Source organism: Pristis pectinata, chromosome 3 (assembly GCF_009764475.1).
Source record: "Pristis pectinata isolate sPriPec2 chromosome 3, sPriPec2.1.pri, whole genome shotgun sequence".
In the NCBI taxonomy this organism is placed as follows: Eukaryota; Metazoa; Chordata; class Chondrichthyes; order Rhinopristiformes; family Pristidae; genus Pristis; species Pristis pectinata.
The window spans coordinates 133463790-133487884 of NC_067407.1; the positions used below are offsets into that span (position 1 = coordinate 133463790).

General features: G+C 42.4%; 1 protein-coding gene across 1 annotated transcript in view; it reads left to right on the top strand.

The window, feature by feature from the left end:
• LOC127568022 (cation channel sperm-associated auxiliary subunit epsilon-like) overlaps positions 1-23339 on the top strand; it is an 85148-nt gene extending 61809 nt beyond the window's left edge. The window contains exons 12-16 of the mRNA XM_052011269.1: positions 8518-8617; positions 9123-9215; positions 14000-14154; positions 16584-16637; positions 23201-23339. Of these exons, the coding sequence (XP_051867229.1) occupies positions 8518-8617; positions 9123-9215; positions 14000-14154; positions 16584-16637; positions 23201-23339 (541 nt within the window). The remainder of the gene's footprint in view (positions 1-8517; positions 8618-9122; positions 9216-13999; positions 14155-16583; positions 16638-23200) is intronic.
• Positions 23340-24095: the final 756 nt, after the last annotated feature.

Consider the following 24095-nt stretch of genomic DNA (forward strand, 5'->3'; position numbering starts at 1 on the left):
AAAGCGAGGCAAGAAATAGCACAATTCTGATTTACATTTATCAAGGGAATAAGGATGTCTTTTTGCAATTGTATAGGACCTTGGTGAGACAGTACCTATTGTGCACAGTTTTGATCTCCTTACCTAAAAAAAAACTATGTACTTATAGAGAATGCAGCAAAGTTCCCATAGAACCATACAGCACAAAACAGGCCCTTCGGCCCACCATGTTGTGCAGTCCATCAAACCACCCTCACACTACCTAACCCCTTCCTCCCGCATATCCCCCCATCCCACACTCCTCCATATGCCTATCCAACAAGCTCTTGAACCTGTTCAATGTATCTGCCTCCACCACCACCCCAGGCAGTGCATTCCATGCACCAACCACTCTCTGGGTGAAAAACCTCCCCCTGACATCTCCCCTGAACCTCCCACCCATAACCTTAAAGCCATGACCTCTCGTCTTGAGCATTGGTGCCCTGGGAAGGAGGCACTGACTGTCTATCTATTCCTCTCAGTGTTTTATATACCTCTATCATGTCTCCTCTCATCGTCCTCCTTTCCAGTGAATAAAGCCCTAGCACCTTAAGTCTCTCCTCATATTCAATACTCTCTAATCCAGGCAGCATCCTGGTAAATCTCCTCTGCACCCTCTCCAACGCCTCCACATCCTTCCTATAATGAGGCGACCAGAACTGAACACAGTACTCTTAAGTGTGGCCTAACTAGAGTTTTGTAAAGCTGCATCATCACCTCACGGCTCATCGCATTGGCCTTCTTAACTGCTCTTTCCACCTGTGAGGCAACTTTCAATGAACTGTGAATATGAACCCCCAGATCTCTCTGCTCCTCCACACTGCCAAGTACCTTGCCATTTGCCCAGTAGTCTGCCCTGGAGTTTGTCCTTCCAAAGTGTACCACCTCACACTTCTCCGGATTGAACTCCATCTGCCACTTGTCAGCCCAGCTCTGCATCCTATCAATATCCCTCTGTAAGCTCCGACAGCCCTCCACACTATCCACAACACCGCCTATCTTAGTGTTGTCCGCAAACTTACTAACCCAGCCCTCCACCCCCTCATCTAAGTCATCTATAAATATCACAAAAAGTAGAGGTCCCAGAACCGATCCCTGCGGGACACCACTAGTCACTGCCTTCCAATCTGAGGGCACTCCTTCCACCACAACCCTCTGCTTTCTACATGCAAGCCAATTCCTAATCCACACAGCCAAGCTTCCTTGGATCCCTTGGCCTCTGACCTTCTGAAGAAGCCTACCATGAGGAACCTTATCAAACGCCTTACTAAAGTCCATGTAAACCACATCCACCGCACTGCCCTCATCAATCTTCCTGGTCACCTCAAAGAACTCTATCAGGCTTGTGAGGCAAGATCTTCCCTTCACAAAGCCATGCTGGCTGTCCCTAATCAGTCCATGACTCTCTAGGTGTTCATAAATCCTATCCCTTAGAATCCTTTCTAACAGCTTACCCACCACAGACGTGAGACTCACCAGTCTATAATTCCCTGGCCTATCCCTATTACCTTTTTTGAACAAGGGGACAACATTCGCAACCCTCCGATCCTCTGGCACCATCCCCGTGGACAACGAGGACTCAAAGATCCTTACCAGTGGTTCAACAACCTCCTCCCTAGCCTCTCGAAGCAGCCTGGGGAAAATCCCGTCAGGCCCCGGAGATTTATCTGTCTTAATATTATATAACAACTTCAACACATCCTCTCTCTTGATATCTACAACCTCGAGAACATTACCCCTACCAGCATTCCCTTCCGCATCATCAAGACTCTCCCTGGTGAATACCGAAGAGAAGTACTCATTGAGAACTTCTCCCACTTCCGCCGCCGCGTCCAGGCAAATTCTCCCACCTTTGTCCTTAATCGGACCTACCTTTACCCTAGCCATCCTCCTATCCTTCACGTACTTGAAAAAGGCCTTGGGATTTTCCTTAACCCTACCAGCCAATGCCTTTTCATGTCCCCTTCTAGCTCTCCTCAGCCCTTTCTTACGTTCCTTCCTCGCTACCCTATATTCCTCACGGGCCCTGTCTGAACCTTGCTGCTTATACCTCACGTATGCTACCTTCTTCTCCCTAACAAGTCGTTCCACCTCTCTCGTCACCCACGGTTCCTTCACCCTGCCATTCCTTCTCCGCTTCACCGGGACATATTTATCCCTAACATCCTGCATAAGATCCCTGAACATCGACCACATCTCCATGGTACATTTTCCTTCAAAAAGGACATCCCAATTTACACTCCCAAGTTCTCTCCTTATAGCCTCATAGTTTGCCCTTCCCCAATTGAAAATCCTCTTGTCCTCTCTGCACCTGTCCCTGTCCATAACAATTTTAAAGGTTATGGAGCAATGGTCACTGTCCCCCAAATGCTCACCCACCAATAGATCCTTCACCTGTCCCGGTTCATTTCCTAAAACTAGATCTAACATGGCATTCCCTCTAGTCGGCCTGTCAACATACTGCGTCAAGAATCCCTCCTGGACACATTTAACAAATTCCGTCCCATCTAAACCTTTGGCACTAAGCAGGTTCCAGTCTATATTTGGGAATTTGAAGTCTCCCATTATAACAACCCTGTTATTTTTGCTTCTCTCCAAACACTGCCCGCCAATCTGCTCCTCTATATCTCTACTGCTACCGGGGGGCCTATAGAATACTCCTAGTAGAGTAACTGCTCCTTTCTTGTTCCTTAATTCCACCCATACGGACCCATACAACATCCATTTTTTCCACAGCCGTAACAGTGTCCCTGACCAGTATCGCCACCCATCCTCCTCTTCTCCCCACTTCCCTATCCCTCTTAAAACACCGAAAACCAGGAATATTCAATATCCACTCCTCTCCTGATGTCAGCCACGTCTCAGTAATAGCCACGATATCATAGTCCCCCATACTTATCCAAGCCCTCAGTTCATCCCCCTTATTCCTGACACTTCTTGCATTTAAGTAAACACACTTCAGTCCATCTACCTTACTACTTTTATAGCCTGTATTCTGCTTCTCCTTCCCCAAAGCCTCTCTACCTGTTTGATCTAACTTTTCCCCATTCCCTTCTTCCTCTGACCTACTCCTCTGGTTCCCTTCCCCCTCACAAACTAGTTTAAACCTTCCCGAACCACCCCAGCAAATCTCGCCACAAGGATATTGGCCCCCTTCTGGTTCGGGTGTAACCTGTCCTCTCTGTACAGGTCCCACCTTCCTGAGAAGAGATCCCAATGATCCAGAAATCTAAAACCCTCCCTCCTGCACCAGCTTCTCAGCCATGCATTTATCTGCCACCTCCTCCTATTCCTGCCTTCACTATCACGTGGCACTGGCAGCAATCCCGAGATTGCTACCCTTGAGGTCCTGTTCCTCAATTTTCTGCCTAGCTCCCTGAACTCACTCTTCAGGACCTCATCCCCCTTCCTACCTATGTCGTTGGTGCCAATATGGACCACAACTTCTGGCTGCTCTCCCTCCCGCTCAAGAATCCTGTGGACCCGATCAGTGACATCCCGGACCCTGGCACCTGGGAGGCAACATACCATCCGGGATTCATGCTCACTGCCACAGAACCTCCTATCTGTTTCCCTGACTATCGAGTCCCCTATCACTACTGCATGTCTCTTTCCCACCCTTCCCTTCTGAGCAGCAGTACCAGTCCCAGTGCCAGAGACCTGGTAACTGCAGCTAGGCCCCTGCAGGTCATCCCCCTCAACAGCTTCCAAGGCAGAAAACTTGTTACTGAGGGGAACAGCCTCCGGGGTTCTCTGCTCTGTCTGCCTGCCTGACTTCTTCTTCCTCTTCCCTCCCCTGACAGTCACCATTCTATCTGCCTCCTGAACCTCAGATGTACCTGCTCTAAGGGGGGTGACTGCCACCTGATGCACCGTGTCTACATACCTCTCTCCCTCCCTTATGCTACGCAGTGTTTGTAGCTGCGACTCCAGCTCATCAACTCTGAGCCGAAGTTCGTTCAGCCTCAAGCACTTACTGCAGATGTGGCCATCTTGGACTGCAGCAAGGTCCACGAGTTCCCACATCAAACAGCTGCAGCACACCACCATGTCCTCCATCTGACTACCTTTCTTTTTTCCCTAGTTAGTCCCACCTACAAATCTATAATGAACAACAGGTAAACCTTGCTTTTACCTACTTACCAGCTACTTACCCTCCTTGCCCCTTCACGCCGAAGCCCCTTGAGCCAAAGCCTAGAACACTCTGCTGCCACTCACTCCGCTGCCCGCTCCGACGCTGCCCACTCTATAGGCTGTTTGCTTTTTAAGCTGCCCACGCCGCGCCTGCGCAGTCCAGCCCCCACTCGACTACTTAGAAAGATCTTATAAAAATCTAACCCTTACACTAAAAACCCTAACAAAAGACTTACACTAGACCAGTTCCAGGGATGGTGAGTTTGTAATATGAGGAGAGATTGAATAGAGTGGGACCTAAGTTTACAAGGATGAGGTGACATTTTACTGAAATATACAAAATTCTTAAAAGTGTTTGACAGGCTCCGTGCATAGCAGACTTTTCCTCAGGCTGAGGAGCCCAGGAGGAATGGGCACAGTTTGAGAATCAAAAATTAGGCTATTTAGGACTGAAATTAGAAGAAATTTCCTCAGAGGGTGATTAACCTTTAAAATCTACCTCGGAAGTCTGTCATAAAGCTTGGTCATAATGTCCGTTCAAAACAAAAATTGATAGATTTCTGGCAATTCAGGAATCATGGAATATGGAGATGGTGCTTGATAATGGAGCTGAAGATCAGCCTGATCTTGATAAATGGTGAAGCAGGCTCAAAGGACTGGATAGCCTACTGCTTTTATTTGTGTTCTTGTGAGAAAGGTTGAGAGTAGAAGTATGGGAAATTCAATGGTCAGTCAAGGGCTCTGTCGACTATTTTGAAGTGGAGTCCTCAGTTGAGGAAAAAAAGAAGACATATTGGAAGTATTAGTCTGGCTGGTGGTATTATCAATATAGTTGTTACAGACAAGGAAAAACTAAAGGAAAAGAATAAATTCTTTCCTGGAAGCAGGGTAGCAAGAAGTATCATTAAGGCAACTGGGTATCAGTGGGCTTTTAGTAGATACTGATCACAAGCCTTTCAACTGAAATGGAAATAGAGTGAGAAGAATCAGAAATGAACTATGTGAAGGTGAGAGAAAGGTGAAAATTGGCAGCAAAGGTAATGACATTTTCTAGTTTAGTACGATAGGAGGAAGTGTGGCCAATACAGCCATCGTTATTAAAGCAGGAAACCAGGCATCCAATCATAAATTTGCCTCATGTTTTTAGAGAGAGCAATGAAAGTCGTGTTTCAATTAATTCTTTAAACTGTTGCTCCTTAATTTGTTTTTCAGCTATTGACAGGGGTACTTTTAAAACATGACCCTTTGTTGCTGGGCTACAATGGATGGTTCAGATGTAAACTGATAAATTAACTGTTTCTCTCTATTGATGGATGCCACCTGACCTGAGTAATTCTATCAATTTCAGTTTTCAAATCTCCAGTCTTTTGCTTTTAAACAATATGTCCAGACCTGTATCTGGATTTTTTGAGAAAATGTGATTTTATGAAAAAAGAGCATCCTGATTCACCAAAACACAATTCATATTTTCTGCTACCCTATTTCTGGATAAGGTATTCAGAAGTGTAAGGGTGACTTGCATTCCTCACAGTGCCATGGTTAATGTAATAAATGTAAATGAAGATTGTCTTGCTGTTCACCTGCAAATTGTTGCCTGGCTGGAGCAGAAAAAGTGTTTGCATTTAGCAGGCTATTGAGAGCTGAACCACAGTATGAGGAAACCTGACCCATTTGCCAAAAAAAATTACTGTTACTTTAAATGACAAGTTTGTTTTCATCCTATACAATGTCCTGGCAGCCTGCCTGACAGCAGCCATGCAACTAAGAAGCTGATGATAAATATGTGTTACGGACTCAGTGAATGTCCCTTTAAGATAGTGTGTGTGTGTGTGTGTGTGTGGCGTGCTTACGTCAATAGAAGATAAAGGACGTAATGACGTTGTTGAAGAGGTCATTCGAAGGGAGAGAGAGAGAAGGGAGAGAGACACCAGCCTGCTAGTTTTCTTTATCGATCGATGAGAAACAATAACTGTGTCTGCCACTGAAATCCATGTATGGAAATTGGAAGTAATCCGGTGGAGTTCACTTTGTTGCTGACCTGTAGAAGGAAACAGGTATTTGTGTGGACGACCACGATTCGGATGCTTTTCGGGGTGAGGAAGTCACTACCGAGTAAACACTGAAGTGTCGTTTGGGTTCCATCGTGGAACATTTGGATTTCGTAATTACTCTTTCTATGTTCTCTACATCTACGTCTTATCTTCAGTCAACGGTGGTGGATGAAGAAGCCTCTGCTCATGTTTCACCTTATGGCTTGCGGAACTGAACTTTAAGGACCATTCCTGGACTTGGAGGTTGGGACTTTGCCACACACACACACACGAAGAGTTTAGTTTTTGGGGTTAATGTTCAAGGTTTAACATTTTTGAATTCTAATATACTAACATTTTTACTTCTATTTTTCATATTATTATAAGTAGTGATTAATAAAATAGTTTTTAACACTGAATCATGACTCAGTGTGTTTCTTTTGTTGCTGGTTTGTAACATATGTAAGTTTGTGCCAATATTCCAACAACAACTTGTGCAATCACAGCAAATCAGCAAGAAGGTAAAGCCACCAAAGAAAATCTTATTAAAGTGACATGCTTTTTATTTTAATTCCAAGGACTGTTCTGGCAAGTCAAAGCTGAGTTTATTGTCATATGCACAAGTACATGTTCTATGTTATACATGTATGTGCAAGTGCAATGTAAAACTTACTTGCAGCAGCATCACAGGCACATAGTATCATATAAGCAGCATCCACAAGAAAAAATAAACCTGACTGGTATTGGAAAAACCACAGTAAAAGATAAGGGTAGCCTCAGATTACCACTTAAAAATTAATTGTGGTCTTAAAAATTTAAACATAATCAAATTACATCAGAATATTGTCCAGGTCTTACCATATGCAGGCATGGATTGTTTCATTTGCTGAAGGTTTGCATTGCTGGCCATCAACTACTTAGCTATACTAATCCCATCTTCCAGCATTTGGCCTTTAGCCCTCTATTCCATGGCATTTCAAGTTCTCATTTAAGTACATAAATTTCAGTACCTGCATCCACTCAGGTCATGCTTTCCAGACTCCTCTTCAAATCCCGTCTACATCTACCCTTTACTATAAACATATGCCCTCTGATTGTAGATGTCTCTGCCGAGGAGTAAAGTTGCTCACTATCTGATCTACCCTTTACATGCCCCTTATAATTTGCTGTACTTCAGATAGATTCCTCCTCAGTCTTCTCCACTCCAAGGAAAACTAACCCAGCCGATACAGTCTCTCCCTATAACTGAAATGCCTAATTCAAGGCAACATCCTGGTGAATCTCTCTGAACCCTCTCCATTGCAATCACATCCTTGGTCTAACATGTTGCCTTCAAGGCTGTTGCTTCATTAGTCTGCAAAGGCAACTCTCCCAATTTAAACACCAGTCCTCAGATTTTCATGAGGAGGTGTTCATAAGATTAGCTAAACTGGGAATGACTTTGTCATGTCTGAATTTGTTAACAACATGATCTGTGTATTTGACCCTCAGTTATGTGGCGATACAGTTGTTAAATAATTGGACTAGTCAGCCAGCAGCCCGAACTAACAATCCAGATACTTGAGTTCAAATCTTGCCATTATATGCAGTTTATGTAAACTATTGTTATTTAAAATTAGAATGTGATAAATCAATTAGTCCTAGTAATGATGACCATGAAGCTGCTGGATTGTTGTAAAAACTCATTGATTCACAGAGATTCTTCAGGGGAGGAAATCTGTCTGTGTCACTTCAGAGCTGCTGCAAGGCCGTTGTCTCTCAGCTGCCCTCTGAAATGGTGTAGCAAGCCTCTCAATTGTATCATACTTATTAAAACAGAAAATTTATGAAAACCAGGTGGACTAGCAGACATCATCCTAGGTACTGAAGTCAGACATGGCAAAATCCACCTTACAAGCACCTGGAGATTGTTGTCTAAATCAGGATAGTGCCACAGACTAGTTGAGCAACAGCCTGACATAATTGTCCTAACCTCTTGCATCCTCTTCCCTGTTTGCCAGCTGCCAGTTTTTAACCCATGCCCAAAGCACTGCTTTCACAATCTAGCCTCTGATCTGCCTCTATGTCAACCATGGTTCTCATTTACCTGAGGAACAGGAGCAGAGTAGGCCATCCAACTCCTTTATCCTATGGCCCATTCAATAAATTTGTGGCTAACTTGCTTTTTGCCAACAGGTTGAGTGTAAACATAAGTTTCATTGTCTTTGCTTATAGTTTCAATTTGATGGGTTTGATTATTCCTACTTGTTTTAATGAAGTGCAACATGAGCTTGTACAAATGAATAATTATTTGTGAATAATGGAATTACAACTATTGTTTTTTGTTTGATTATAGGTATTCTGGTTTAAAATACCTGGGAATTGTAGATGCCAATTACATCATCTGGGAAGAGCATGGTAGGACAGACTTCTATTATAATGCAACAATGAAGCAGGTGAGAATTTTAGTTAAATGGAAAATCTTTCCCACAAAGCTTGGCTGTGATATACAAGACAGTAACGTGCAAAGACCGGCAGTTTAGTGTTGAAGGGGAAACTATAGCAGTGGCAGACAAGCAGCAACTTATTCTTGATGGAGATGTGAGGGAAGTATTGTTTCATTGATGGAGGAGATTTGGGAATTCTGCTGCATCAAAGAAAGACATTCCTCAAATACAGATCACACAATGCATGAAAGAAGTCAGTGGGTGAATTACTCTGAGGTGCAGTGAGCAGTGCCATGGAAGATCTGCTTTAAAACAGAAGCAGATCGGAGAATTCAAATTGTTACCTGATGAGATAAGGTGATGCCTAACTCCAGACTATAAATGTATCACTTCAAGCTTTACTCATTTTCTCTGATAGTTGATGTTTTTGGTAACCTCTTTTGATAATTAAACCAAAGCAGGTATTACCCATGGGGACCTTCAGAAACTTAAATACTTTCTGAACTTTCTTTAGGCTGGTTGTCTGCGTGAAGCACAGACTTGGAAAGCTATGTTAGAACTTTATTATGGTGATTATAAACACAGAGACAGTATCTGGGGTCCAGAGGTAAGTACACTTCCTATGCATTTATGCTAAAATTGGAAGGAAGGGGATGACTAAGGTGAACTTGTTATTAGTTACCTAATTCACGGGCATTAAACAGATTGGTGCTTAAATTTCAAGTGATATTTCATGATTATTTATTACATGCACCAGTTGTTTTCTCTTGGTTTTTCACAGGACTAGCCAAACTCAAATATTCTATTCATATCAATTCTGTTAGAAAGACAGTGGGAAAGTGGAGTTCAGGAGAGGAAGAAATTTGAACTCAGAAAGAAGCTGGTGGCAAGCCAGAAGGAGGGTGGAGGAAACCGTGGCTTGGGGAAGATGGGGGGATGACTGATAGGAAGCACTGGAAAATGAAAGGGGGTGAGGAGTGAGTAGCAGGGTAAGAGGACAATGCAAGATCAGGGGTTAAGAAGAAGGAGCAATAAAAATCATATTGGTTCTGGTCACAGTGGGAGGAGGTGGAGAGAGGGGGTAAAAAGGTAAAAGGAGGGGCATAAAAATGGGGAGAAAATGAAATGCCATGAGTTTTCTGGCAACAGCCCTTGGTTAATTTTTCTTCCTTTGTATGTGGGTAACCATCTGGCGAGAAGGGGGAAAAAGTAATAGAAAATTGTAGAAGCACTCAGCAGGTCAAACAATGTGAATACAGAGAAAACAGAGTTGTTAATTCAGGCCTTGCTGAAGGCTGATATTTGGAATTAGATGGTGAATACACATCAATGAGTGGGACAGAGAGATGTGGGGGAAAATGAAGGTGGACAAGGATCTGGAGGAATACTTAAGAATTCAAGAGCTGTTGGAATTTGTGATCTTTAATGCCTGAAAGATAAGACAAATATCCTTTATTGAAACACCAAATGCAGAAAAGGATAAAGTGGAACTGCAGACTAGGACAGCTTTGAGAAAGAAAGAGTAGGCATACCGCAGCAACAGGTCAACAACATGTATTTGCTGACACTTAGCATTAACCATGGATCTCAGGATGCAATGAGAGTAGCGACTAGGAAGACATTGGAAAGCTTAAGCAAGCCTGTCTTCATGGATGGATCCAAATTGTGAAAGATGGAAATCACTTGAAAATCACATGGATAATTTGGAGCCAGAAACATTTGTTGAGGAAAGAGATGTGACCATGGAAGTGGAATATGGTTAGCACCTCATCAAAGACAAGGAGGGAATTTTTGTAATTCGTTTTCAGGATTTTGACCATCCCTAATTGCCCTTGATGGTGGTGGCAAACTGCCGTCTTGAATCACTGCAGTCCTGGTGAAGTTACTTCCGTGGTGCTGATTAGAAGGGAGTTCCAGGATTTAGACCTAGTGATAATATATTTTCAAGTCAGGATTGTATGCAACTTGGAGAAGAACTTGTAAGTGATGGTGTTCTCAAGCACCTGCCGCCTTTGTTCTCCTTAATGATACAGGTTACGGATTTGGGATGTGGAGTAGCCTGGGTGAGTAACTGCAGTGCATTTTGTAGATGCTACACGCTGCAGCCACTGTGCATCAGTGGTGGAGGGAGCTGCTTTGTCCTGAATGATGTTGAGCTTCTTGAGTGTTGTAGGAACTGAACCCATTCAGCTAGTGGGAGATATTCCATCATGCTTCAGATTTGTGACTTCTAGATGGTGGAAAGGCCTTAGGGTGTAAGGAAGTGAGTCACTCACCTCAGGGTACCCAATCTGTGACATGTAGCCTCAGTAATTATCTGGTTGGTCCAATTGAGGCTCTGGTCAGTGGTGAGCTCCAGGATATGTATGGTGGGAGACTTCAGACAGGTCCCTCCTCAGACTGCTCCACTCCAAGAAAAAGTAACCCAGCCTATCCAGTCTCTCCTCACAGCTGAAATGCTTAATTCCGAGCAACATCCTCTGAACTTTCTCCATTGCAATCAAGTCCTTAGTCTGACATGTTTCCCATAAGGTATGATTCTGTAAGCGCAACTGTATCAGGCTGTTACTTAATTAGTCCATGTGACAACTCTTCCAATTTAGACACCACTAGGGCCCCTTGATGTCCCATTTGGTCAAATGCTGCCTTGATGTCAAGGACAGTGGTTCTCACTTCATCTCTGGAATTCAGCACAAGAATGTGAAGAAGTCTGGAGCCAAGTGACTTGCTTCCTAGCATCCAAAAGCTTTTCAGATATCTACAAGGCGCAATTCAAGGTGTGAAGGAACACTCCATTTGCCTGGTTGAGTGCAGCTTGAACAATACTCAAGAAATTCGACATCATCCAGGCAAAGAAACTAATATGAATGGGATTCCATCCACCACCCCAAACATTCATTTCCTTCATCATTGGTGCACAGTGGTTGTAATGTGTACTATTTCCAAAATATATTGTCGTTATTTGCCTAGGCTACTCCAATATCATCTCCTAAACCCAAGATAAGATATTTATTTATTAGTCACATGTACATCGAAACACACAGTGAAATGCATCTTTTTGCGTTACTGAGAATGTGCTGGGGACAGTTACATGACTTACCCCACCTAGAAGGATCAGGACAGCAGACACACAGGAACACCAAAGCCTGCAGGTTCCCCTCTTAAGTCGCAAACTGTCCTGACTAGGAAATATATCGCCAGTTCTTAATCACTGATGCATCTAAATCCTTGGCCCATCCCGACACATTGTGGTATTAACTTTGTCAGAAGAACTGCAGTGGTTCAAGAAGGCAGCTCATCACCACATTCTCAAGGGTAATTAGGGATAGATAATAAATAGGAAGAATTTTTCTTTGCTGAGGAATTAATCAGAAGCATGGAACAATTTTTGTTAGGTGAAAATAATAAAAATTACAGAATCAAGGTGGGTCATAGGAGAAGTAAAAACAGAAAATGCTGAAATACTCAGCGGGTCAGACAGCATCTGTGGAAAGAGAAATAGAGTTAATGTTTTAAGTCAGAGATCCTTCGTCAGAACAGGATAGAAGAAAAGCAAGTTAGTTTTCAATAGCAGAGAAGGTAGAGGAGGGATTAGTAGGAAATGGGAATATCTTTAATAGGGGTTAATGGGCGCTGTAGTGTAGCAATTAGAAGCATATAATAGACAGAAAAAAAGAATGACTTATCTGAAGTTGAAGACTTGGATATTGAGTTCAGAAGAATGGAACTTGCCCAGGCAGAAGGTGAGGTGGTGTTCCTCAAGTTTGCGTTGTGTTTTGTTGTTGCAGTGCAGGAGGTCACAGACAGCTCAGAGTGGGAGTGGGTTGGTAAGTCAAGGAGACAGGCAACCGGAAGCCCAGGGTCACTACTGTGGACTGAGTGCAGGTGCTCCATAAAGTGATCACTCAATCTGCATTTGGTTTCTCTGATGCAAAGCAGACCACATTGTGAACACTGAATGCCTTACACTAAATTGGAAGAGATGCAATTGAATCACTGATTCACCTGGAAACACTGTTTGGGTCCCTGGATGGTGGGAAGGAAAGAGGTAAAAGGTATTGCACCTCCTGCAGTTGCATGGGGAAGCACTATAAGATGGGGAATGAGTGGTAGGGATGGATGGATGAGAAGACAAGGAAGTCACAAAGGGAGCAATTCCTTTGAAATACTGAAGAGGGAAATATGTGTCTGTTGGTGGAATCTTATCAGAGCTGGCAGAAATTGCAAAAGATGATAGTTGAATGCAAAGACTGGAGGAGTGGAAGGTGAGTATGAGGGAAACTCTTTGCTCTGTCAAGGAAGAGAGGAGTGGGAAATAGATGAGATGTAGTCAAGGGCTCTGTCCACTATGGTAGAGGGAAAGCAGCAGTTCAGAGGCAATAGAGGGGCTTGGCAGGCCAGGAAGAGCTTTCCTAGTGTAGCTGTCAAGGTTGGACAAAGCAAGTTAAATTATAGGCTTCCAGCCTCAATATCATTTTTATGATGTCAGCTTTAGTACCCTGGAGTGGTTGGCTGTTTGGCCTTTATTATAATCCCAGAAATCAATAGAGTGCAGCCAGTTTCACAATGTGCTTGGTAATTTTCTCTGGATTTAACCTCACCCTGTTCCCAAAGCAACACGTTCCAGGTTGTTTAAATTCGACCACCCCCCCAATAATCCCATGTTCCTTCCTTACAAGGGAGTATGCTTAAACCTGACACCTCAAATAGTGGCTTAAATCTGGGAATTAACAAATTCAAATCACGAATGGTAACTCTGTTACAGGCATACTTCATTTGGAAAAAGTACTTATTTTGATTATAATTCAATATGCAAATCCTGTTTGTCCTATCTGATTTATATACTAAGTAGACATCAGAATGTTTGTTCTTCTTTTCCTTAATTATGATGTATAGCCAACTTCCAATGTTCAAATCATTTTTAAGGCACTTTATTTTATTTCATAGCAAATGATAATGAGGCATTTTTTTTCATCCACAAGTTGGATACCTGTATTTGAACATTACCTCTAGATTGTTTGAATTCTGTTCCACATATTATATCAAAAGACCAAGTTAAAAGGGAAATGTATGCATTTTGAGAAAATCATTATTTCCTCCAACTGAACATCAGGAAGAACAAAGCTGTTTTCTATAACCCATCAATTCCATCCCCCTTCCTGGCCACAGTGTCAGGCATTTTCTGTCTGTGTCTCCAATTTTGGTTATGTATTCATTTTTGTCTTTGATAAAGATGCTGTATTGTTGCTGCTGTCAGACTGTCAGATTATATGCTGAGGATATATTCTCTGTTAGTGATATCAAGACTTCCTTTTACCTAACAAACATTAGGTTTACAGGAGATCGTGGTGTAAGATAATGAAAATTCAGTTTGTTTCATTTTGAATTAAGAATTATAGGTCTTGCTATGAAACTCCTGGATTGATAAGAGACATGGATAGGCCATATGAAATTTTGAATTTATCAAACAATGTGTTCATCACCTGGCCAACTGACCACACTGGCATTTATCTTTTCACTGTGAAAATACTGGATCCCAACTACAGGTAATTTGATGCATACTTTTCTGTGTTTTAAAAAAACAATATTTGTAAATTGAAATTATAAATTATGTTTGAAAAATGTGAATTGCATTTGCTCACAGGTGGAAGTCTCTGGAATAAAACCATTTCAATTTAAAAGCAGAATCACAATTGAAAAATATTTTCCCTACAGCGCATGCGCTCAGTGAATTTAGTGATTTTGTTTTGTGTTAGTGCTAAGTTTTTTTGCCACTTGTTTTGTGGTGTAGTGCTTATGATGTCTACACTCAAGCTTAGCCCCGAGTAACACGAGTAACGTAAGTTATTCAGTATTTTTCCAATCTTGAGATTGCAGGTTATTGCTGATTGCTTATTGCTCATGTTAATAAACTGACCAAGGACTAAAGATGTCCAGGAATAAAAATAACACAACATGCATTAATTCTCAGCAGTATCTGCAGGGAGAGAGAGAGAGAGAGATCAGGTTAACATTTCAAACTGATGAACTTTCATTAAAACCTTTTCAACTAAAAGTTTCCTTTTTTTAAATGTCCCTGCTAAATGGGAACAGTACAGATTGGTTCAGCAGTCACTGCATTCTCTGTGCATTTGAACTTGGCATAAACGTATCTAAAACAATTGGAAGGCGTTAAAGGGGAACTGTAAAAGGACTTTTTTCCCCTGTGAATACTTTAGATAGAATAGCATGGGTGCACTGTTAAATCTATCACTGGTTGACAAATAGGAAAAGCAGCAACAGGAGAAGGCAGGTCAGAACTATCAAGGATGTAAAATTCACAAACCAAGTAAGGCACACATTTGCTGTGAAGCGTAGCACAGATAATTAATACCACCAATTATCTAGCAAGCTGATGTTCAAAATGGCTGCCTTTACATGAGAATGAGCCAGTAAGCTACAAACAATTCAATTTATAGTAACATTATCACTAGTGAATGATTCTCCCCAGAGTAAATGAACTTTACTCTCCCTACCCAATGTCTTCATAGACACAGAGGTGTACGTCGTAAATTTTAAGAAATAAATCCAGGTTCTGTGAAATATTTCCCAAGTAATTGAGACAGGTAGACCTGAGGCAGCAAATAAGTAGTATGGGCATAAATTAAGACTATATTGCCTATGTCAACAGTACATAGTTACCAGAAGTTTTGTTTGTTTGTTTTTAGGATGTGGATATCATTTCCAAGGTCGTTCACCTCCAATTGCAACTGGATGAGGAGGCAATTGGGAATCAATCACATCAGTAGTACCAGAGCCAAGCATGTACCACACTGGGTAAGAAGGCAGATTTCCTTTCCTGAAGGGGATTAGAGAAGAAAATCTGCCAACTTCACCTAGTATTCCTATGTGACTCCAGATCTACTAATGTGGTTGATTCTTAACTGTATCAGTTCAGGGGTAATTGGGGACAGACAATAAATGCCTAATCAATAAATAGAAAAATGAGTGTACATTACTGTCAGAAATCAACAGCTGTAAGTGGTTGTTGGAGCACAAATTGAATATTTCGGACCTAAAGTTTGCTTTATTTCAGACCTATTTCAGACAGTTAAATAAAACAGAAAACGTTGGAAGTATGTAGTAGGTCAGGCAGCATCTGCAGAGGCAGAAACAGACATAATGTTTCAGATCTTTGATCTTTCATCAGAACTGGGAAAAGTTAGTAATCAAATATGTTTTAAGTTGCATGGAAGGGGGAGGTGTGAAGAGAAAAAGTGGAAAGTCTGTGATAGAATAGAAACCAAAGCAGACTGAATGAGACAATGGTGGTGATGCCAGCCGCCTCACCGAGGGTGAACAAAGTAACCAAACAGAAATTCCACCGGAGAGGGGAGCAGAGGTTTTTCAAGGTGGGCATTCAATGAAGAGAGGCAGAGTGCTTAAAGGGTCCTGACCCGAAACGTTAACCATCTGCTTTTCTCCACGGATGCTGCCTAACCTGCTGAGTTCCTTCAGCATCTTATTGTTTTTTTTCATTTAACGAGTGAAAGTGCAAACAGTTGCTGGAAATTTTTTAAAAAACAAGAAATGTTGTACATATTTAGCAGGCCAGGTAGCATCTGTAGAAAGAGAAAGAAGTTTAATGTTTCCAGTCAATGACCTTGCAACTGACGTGGAAAATGAATTCTAACTTTTCCTAGTTCTAGTGAAAGTACATTAAGGTGAAACATTAACTTTGTTTCTTTATTGCACAGCTGATGCCTGACCCATGAGCATTTCTAGGTTTCTGTCTTTATTTCAAATTTCCACCATTTGTGTGTTTTTTGTTTGCTTTCTGAAAGGAAAGTTGTGTTTTTCCTAGTCACATTGATAAATGCTCCAGCTCTGTTACCACTGTCACCAGGTAGGAAATAAAAACTATGCATTTCTCAAAAATGTAATTTGTCTTATTTTCCTGTTACTTTTAATATGCTAAACTTTTTTGTTTCTGCAGTTTCTGTAAACTCACAGCTCATTTTGCGGTAGAGACTTATGGAGTGCTGAAGAGGTATAGCTTCTATCACAGAAATGATTATCTACAGTAAATCAATGTGCAATCTATAGTGCATATGAGATTTCTTAAAAGACTTCATTTTACTGAGTTTACAGTCTTTTTAATAATATTGCACATAATGAATTTCTGCATCATTTGAATTTTGATAGTTTTGTACCACTTGTGTCTCTTTATAATACATGTACCTGTATTTGTACTTTTGCCCCCAGAAAATTAAGGGCAAAAGTGTACAAAACCATCATGATAGAAACTTTTTATTTGACTATCTAAATCATGCAAAATATTTCTATTTCACTATGTCTTCTAAATTGAGATAATGTTTCCCCAAAAATTTTTGTTTCAAAAAAAATTTGAGGACGTCTCATCGATGTTCAGATTTGCTTTATCTATCTTGTTTTGTGAACAATTAAAGGACAACGATTTATGCAAACTCCCATTATGCTTTGTTGAACCTTAGGAAACTATCACATTTCTTTTTGTAGTTTTGTCAAAGGGCAAGTGACTCCTTTCTCAGCCTCTTGCAGGTTTATTCAGATTTTTTAAAATATATTTGCCAAACTCTTATGCTGCATCAAGTTCTCAGAAATAGCTCCAGGCAAATATTTGAAGCACATATTTACATGGAAGAAAGAACAGTACAGCACCGAAACAGGCCTTTCAGCCCATAATGTCTGTATTGACCATGATGCTAATCAAAACTAATTCCATCTGCCTATACGTGGTCTATATCCCTCCATTTCTTGCCTATTCATGTGCCTGTCTGAGCCGCTCTTAAATGTTGTTATCGTACCTGCTTCCACCACCTGCCCTGGCAGCACTTTCTAGGCACCTACCCCTCTCTGTGTAAAAAAAAAACCTGCTTCATCTCCTTTACACTTCCCCCCTCTCATCTTAAAGCTGTGCCCTCTAGTTGACCCACTGACTCCCACAGTTACTTTGACGACACTTCTTCCCACCCTGTCACTTGCAAGAATGCTATCCCCTTCTCCCAGTTCTTCTGCCTCCACCACAGTTCATGTGATGAGGCTTTCCATTCCAGGACATCTGAGATGTCCTCCTTTTTCAGTAAATGGGGTTTCCCTTCCACCACAATCAATGCAGCCCTCGTCCGCATCTCCATTTCCCGCACATCTGCCCTCACCCCATTCCCCCCCCCCACCGGACATGACAGGGACAGGGTTACCCTTGTCCTCACCTACCACCCCACAAGCCTCTGCATCCAACATATTCTCTGCAACTTCCGCCACCTCCAGCGGGATCCCGCCACCAGGCACATCTTCCTCTCCACAACCGTCTCCACAGGGATCGCTCTCTCCGCAACTTCCTTGTCCACTCATCCCTCCCCACTGATGATCCTCCTAGCACTTATCCCTGCAACCATGTAGATTGCTACACCTGTCCCTACACCACCTCTGTCATCCCACCATTCAGGCCCCTAGATAATCCTTCCAGGTGAGGCAGTGCTTCAACTGTGAATCCAAGGGCGTCATTTATTGCATCCTGTGCTCCCAGAGCAGCCTCCTCTACATCAGTGAGACCTGACACAGATTGGGAGACCGCTTCGTCGAGCACCTTCGCTCCATCCGCCGCAAAAGCAAGGATCTCCTGGAGTTCCACATCCCACTCCCATACTGACATGTCCATCCACGGCCTCCTCTACTGCCATGTTGCCAGATGCAGGTTGGAACAACAACACCTCATATTCCACCTTTGCATTCTCCAACCTGACAGCCTCAACATCGATTTCTCTAACTTGCAGTAACCCCTCCCCTCCCACCCTCCCCTTTGTCTTCCCTCATTCCTGTGGCCCCCTCACCCCTTCTCTTTCCCCTCCCCCACCCTCATGACCAGCCCATCTATTCCCCACCTTCTTCCCTTTATTCCATGGTCTACTGCCCTCTCCTACTGGATTCCTCCTTCAGCCCTTTGCCTCTTCTACCTATCACCTCTCAGCTTCATACATCCCCCCTCCCCCACCCACCTACCTTCCCCCCTCACCTGGACTCACCAATCACCTGCCAACCTGTGCTCCTCCCCCTCCCCTGACCACCTTATTCTAGCTTCTGCCCTCTTCTTTGCAGTCCTGATGAAAAATTGATAAGGCATCCTCAAATCCTGATGAGGCATCCTCAAATCCTGATGAGACGTCCTCAAATTTTCAGTCCAGAATAAATATTGACTGTTTATTTCCCTCCATAGATGCTGCCTGACCTGCTGAGTTCCTCCAGCATTTTGTGTGCGTTGCTCCAGATTCCAGCCTCTGCAGAATCTCTTGTGTCTCCCTCTAGTAGATGTCATTTCCATCCTGGGAAGAAGACTCTGAATATCTACCCTGCCTATGCCTCTCGTAATTTTCTATCTCTCCCCTCAGCCTTCTATGCCCCAGAGAAAACAAACCAAGTTTGTCCAACCTCTCCTTATAGCTAATACTTTCTAATCTAGGCAACATCCTGGTGAACCTCTTCTGCACCCTCTCCAAAGTCTCCACATCCTTCCTGTAGTGCGGCAACCAGACAATGTTACAAAAGTGGCCTTACCGAAGTTTTATACAGCTGCAACATGACTTCCTGACTTCTATACTCAATGCCCTGACTGATGAAGCCAAGTATGCCGTACACATTCTTTTCCACCCTATCTACTTGTGTTGGTACTTTCAGGGAGCTATGGACTTGCAGCCCAAGTTAAGATATCCCTCTGTATTTTAATGTACCTAAGGGTCCTGCTCCCCTTATATTTATCCTTCCAAAGTGCAACACCTCACACATGCCTGGTTTGCCCATATTGCCAACTGCTCTATACCCTGCCGAATCCTTTGACAACCTTCCTCACTATCCACAACTCCATCAATTTTTGTGTCATCAGCAAACTTATTAATCAGCCCATCTTCACTTTTGTCCAAATCATTTAATATATACATGATGTCCCAGCACTGACCCTTGTGGAACACTACTGGTCACAAACCTCCAGTCAGCGTAACATCCCTCCAACACTACCTTCTGTCTTCTATGGCCAAGCCAATCTTGAACCAAATCTACCAAGTCTCCATAGATGCCATGTGCCTTAATCTTCTGGATCTGCCTACCATGTGGGACCTTACTGAAAGTTTTAGTAAAGTCCATGTAGACAACATCCACTGCCCCACCCTCATCAGTCATCTTCATCACCTCCTTAAAAAACTCAATCAAATTTGTAGGACATGACCTCCCCAACACAGATCCATGCTGACTATTCATATGAAGAGCAAAAGAGAGACATGGGCTGATATTGGACCAATCAAAAATGGTGCAGGAGAGATTATAATGGATGATAAAGAGATGGCAGAGGAATTAAATGAGTATTTTGCATCGGTCTTCACTGTGGAGGACATCAGCAATATACCGGATAGTCAGGGGTCTCAAGGGATGGAACTGAGTTCAGTTAAGATTACTAGAGAGAAGGTGCTAGGAAAGCTAAATGGACTAAAGACAGATAAGTCTCCCAGACTGGATGAGGTGCATCCCCGGGTTCTGAAGGAGGTGGCTTTAGAGATTGCAGAGGCATTGGTGATAATTTTCCAGGAATCGATAAGACTCCGGCATGGTTCCAGAGGACTGGAGGGTCGCTATTGTAGTTCCGCTGTATAAGAAAGGTGGGAGGCAGCATAAAGGAAATTACAGACCTATTAGTCTGACATCGGTGGTGGGAAAGTTATTGGAATCAATCCTCAAGGATGAGGTTATGGAATACTGAGAGGTACAAGGCAAGATAGGTCCAAGCCAGCATGGTTTTGTGAAGGGAAGATCCTGCCTGTCCGACCTATTGGAGTTTTTTGAGGAAACCTCAGGTAGGGTGGATAAGGGAGAGGCTGTGGATGTTGTGTATTTAGACTTTCAAAAGGCCTTCAACAAGGTGCCGCACAAGAGACTGATTAATAAGATGAGAGGTCATGGAATTACAGGTAGGATAGTAGAATGGGTAGAGCATTGGCTGGTTGGCAGAAAGCAAAGCGTGGGAATAAAAGGATCTTGTTCTGGTTGGCTACCATTTACTAGTGGTGTTCCACAAGGGTTGGTGTTGGGGCCGCTTCTTTTTACTTTGTACATTAACGATTTGGATGATGGAGTAGATGGTTTTGTGGCTAAGTTTGCAGACGATATTAAGATAGGTGGAGGATTAGGGAGCATTGAAGAAAAAGGAAGGTTGCAGAGAGACTTAGATAGTTTAGGAGAATGGGCAAGGAAGTGGCAGATGAGATTCAATGTTGAGAAATGTGCCGTTGTACACTTTGGAAAAAGAAATAAACGGGCACATTATTATCTAGAAGGGGAGAAAATTCAAAGTACAGAAGTACAAAGGGACTTGGGGGTACTCGCGCAGGATACCCTAAAGGTTAACCACCAGGTCGGATCGGCAGTAAGGAAAGCGATTGCTATGTTGGCATTCATTTCGAGAGATATAGTGTATCAAAGTAAGGAAGCGATGAGGCTCTGCGGGGCACTGGTGAGGCCTCATTTGGAATACTGTGTGTAGTTTTGGGCCCCATATGTTAGGAAGGATGTACTGATGTTGGAGAGGGTTCAGAGGAGGTTTACGAGGATGATTCCTGGAATGAAAGGGATTTCATATGATGAGTGTTTGTCGCCTCTTGGACTGTACTCACTGGAGTACAGAAGAATGAGAGGAGACCTCATAGAAACATTTAGAATGTTGGAAGGACTGGACAGAGTAGATGTGGCTAAGCTGTTTCCCTTGGTGGGTGAGTCCAGGACCGGAGGGCACAATCTTAGAATTAGAGGGTACCGGTTTAAAACGGAGATGAGAAGAAATTTCTTTAGCCAGAGGGTAGTTAATTTATGGAATTCTTTGCCACTTATAGCAATGGAGGCCCGATCATTGGAGGCGTTTAAGGGGGAGATAGATAGGTATCTAATTAGTCAAGGTATCAAGGGATATGGGGATAAGGCCGGAAATTGGGGCTAGAAAGGAATAGGTTTTTTTTCTTTTTCTTTTTTCCCTTTCTTTTTTCTTTTTCTTTTTTTCTTTTCCTTTAGCTCATGGAGCAGGCTCGATGGGCCGAATGGCCTGCTTCTGCTCCCTTGTCTTGTGATCTTGTGAATAAGTCTATACTTTTCCAGATGGCAAGTAGGTCCTATCCCTAAGGTTCTTCACCAGTAATTTCCGTACCACTGATGTAAGGCTCATATGGCCTATAATTTCCTAATGTGTCTATACTGCCCTTCTTAAACAGAGGAACAACATTGCTTATTTTCCAGTCTTCTGGGATGTTGCCTGCGGCTAAAGAGAATACAAAGATCTGAAAAGGCCACAGTAATCTCCTCTTTTGCCTCTCTCAATAACCTGGGATAGATCCCATCAAACCCTGGGGGCTTATCCACCTTAATGGTTCTAAAGAGCCCCAACACCACCTCCACCTTGATATCAACATGCTCCAGAATATCAGCATATCCCTCCCTGATCTTGCTATCCTCCATGTCCTTCTCGGTGAATACCAATGCGATGTACTCTTTTAGTGCCTAGCCCACTTCCTCTGGATCCAGGCATACATCCTCTTCTTTGTCCTTGAGTAGTCCTACCCTCTCCATCCTTACCACCTTGTTTTTTGTGTGTGTATAAAATGCCTTGGGATTCTCTTTAATCCCACATGCCAAAGACACTTCATGGCCCCTTTCAGTTGTCCTGATTCCCTGTTTAAGTTCCCTCCTACATCCTTTATATTCCTCGAAGGCCCTGTCCGACTTCAACTTCCTGAATTTTACATATGCTTCCCTTTTGCTTTTGACTCAATTTGCAAGATCTCTTACTATTCAAGATTCCCAAACCTTGCCACCCTTGTCTTCCTCACGGGAATATTTTTTGCTCCTCACTTTCTTCTCCACAGGTGCACTTAGAGACCATGCACTCCCAGCCTGTAATTTTGTATTGACACTGCTTGGCATAATGTCATAAGGAAACTGTGTGCAATTTCCTGATTAACACTCTGGACATGTAATCAGAGCTGGTTCAGTGATTGCTTCAGTCTTCTGTTTTAAGTGAATATATTGTTCACTTTGATCTGTGAAAATCTCTTGTGCATTTGGTTTACAAAGAGTCATTGGTACCACAGTGCAAGATTGATACAAACCGGTAACTGGATCTGTAAAAATAGATTCATTCGGGCCCATGTTTCAGCTAAGTACAGATCATAGAAAAAGCTGCGCTCAGATAATGTGTCAGAAGATCAATTTATGGGAACTTTTGTTAAATTATTGAGGGAGAAAGTGATTCAGTTGAAACCTGAAACTGCAGCACAGATCATTACTGTGAGCAATGTTAACACTGCATAGGGTTCTCATAATATAGGTTAGTCCTACCATATCATCAATTTAGAACCCTAGATATCAAGCAAGTATCTGAGAATATGCATTTACAAAACCAGTGTTGTCTGGAAGTCTGAATTATCTCTCATATTTCATTTAAATATCTGTTGGAGAACATTGCAATTAGATTTTTAAGTATATATTACCTGCAATTTCTAAAGCATTCACACTGTAACTCTTAATGTTTCTCTATCATTACAGGAAGGACACCACAATAGTTGTGTCTGTGGTATGGTCCTTTATATTCATTCTACTCTGCAGCTTTGGTTACAGCTACTATAAATATATGAACATCTTCGGAGAGATGCTGTACTTCAATAAAAATCAGAGCTATTCTTAAATGTATCTGCTCAACAAAGTCAGCATCCCAAACTTCTCTTTATAACAAATGAATATTTAGGCTATGTTATAATTGTTATCAAATTGTTAAAATACTAAGTGACTTGTTCATCATTTCCAGTAAAAATTGTTTATTGAATGACATCTGTTGTTCATGAGTTTTGACAACAAATACTGATTTTTGATTTCCTTTATTACAGGGCAGGGGAATTACTGTATTTCTATAAAAGCACACAAAACTTACGTTGACTGTCCCCTTCCCTCCACAGATGCTGCCTGGCCCATTGAGTTCCTCCAGCAGTTTGTTTTTTTTTACCACAGAGCTTACAATTGGAAATAGCCCGTCACTGGGTTGGTATTTGAGAGATCATTCCATGTATCTATCCTCCTCCTGTATTAATTAACAACATCAGAAGACTGCAGGTACCAGAAATCTAAAATAAAAATGGATAATTCTGGAATCCTTCAGCAGGTAGATGGCATCAGTGGAGAGAGTAACAGAGTTAATGTTTCAGTTCAGTGACATAATCTTCTCGTGAAAAATCATTAATTTGAAACATTAACTCATTGCCTTGGTTTCGTGCTCTTTCTCTCACACGTTCTCTCTCTCTCTCGCTCTCCCCCACGCTCTCCCTTGACACGAGGCTGCAGGTGCTGGAATCTGGAGCAAAAAAAGTCAACTGCAGGAAGAACTCTGTGGGTCAAGCAGCATCTGTGGAGGCAAAGAGGTGCTCAGTGTTTCAGGTCGACCATCCCT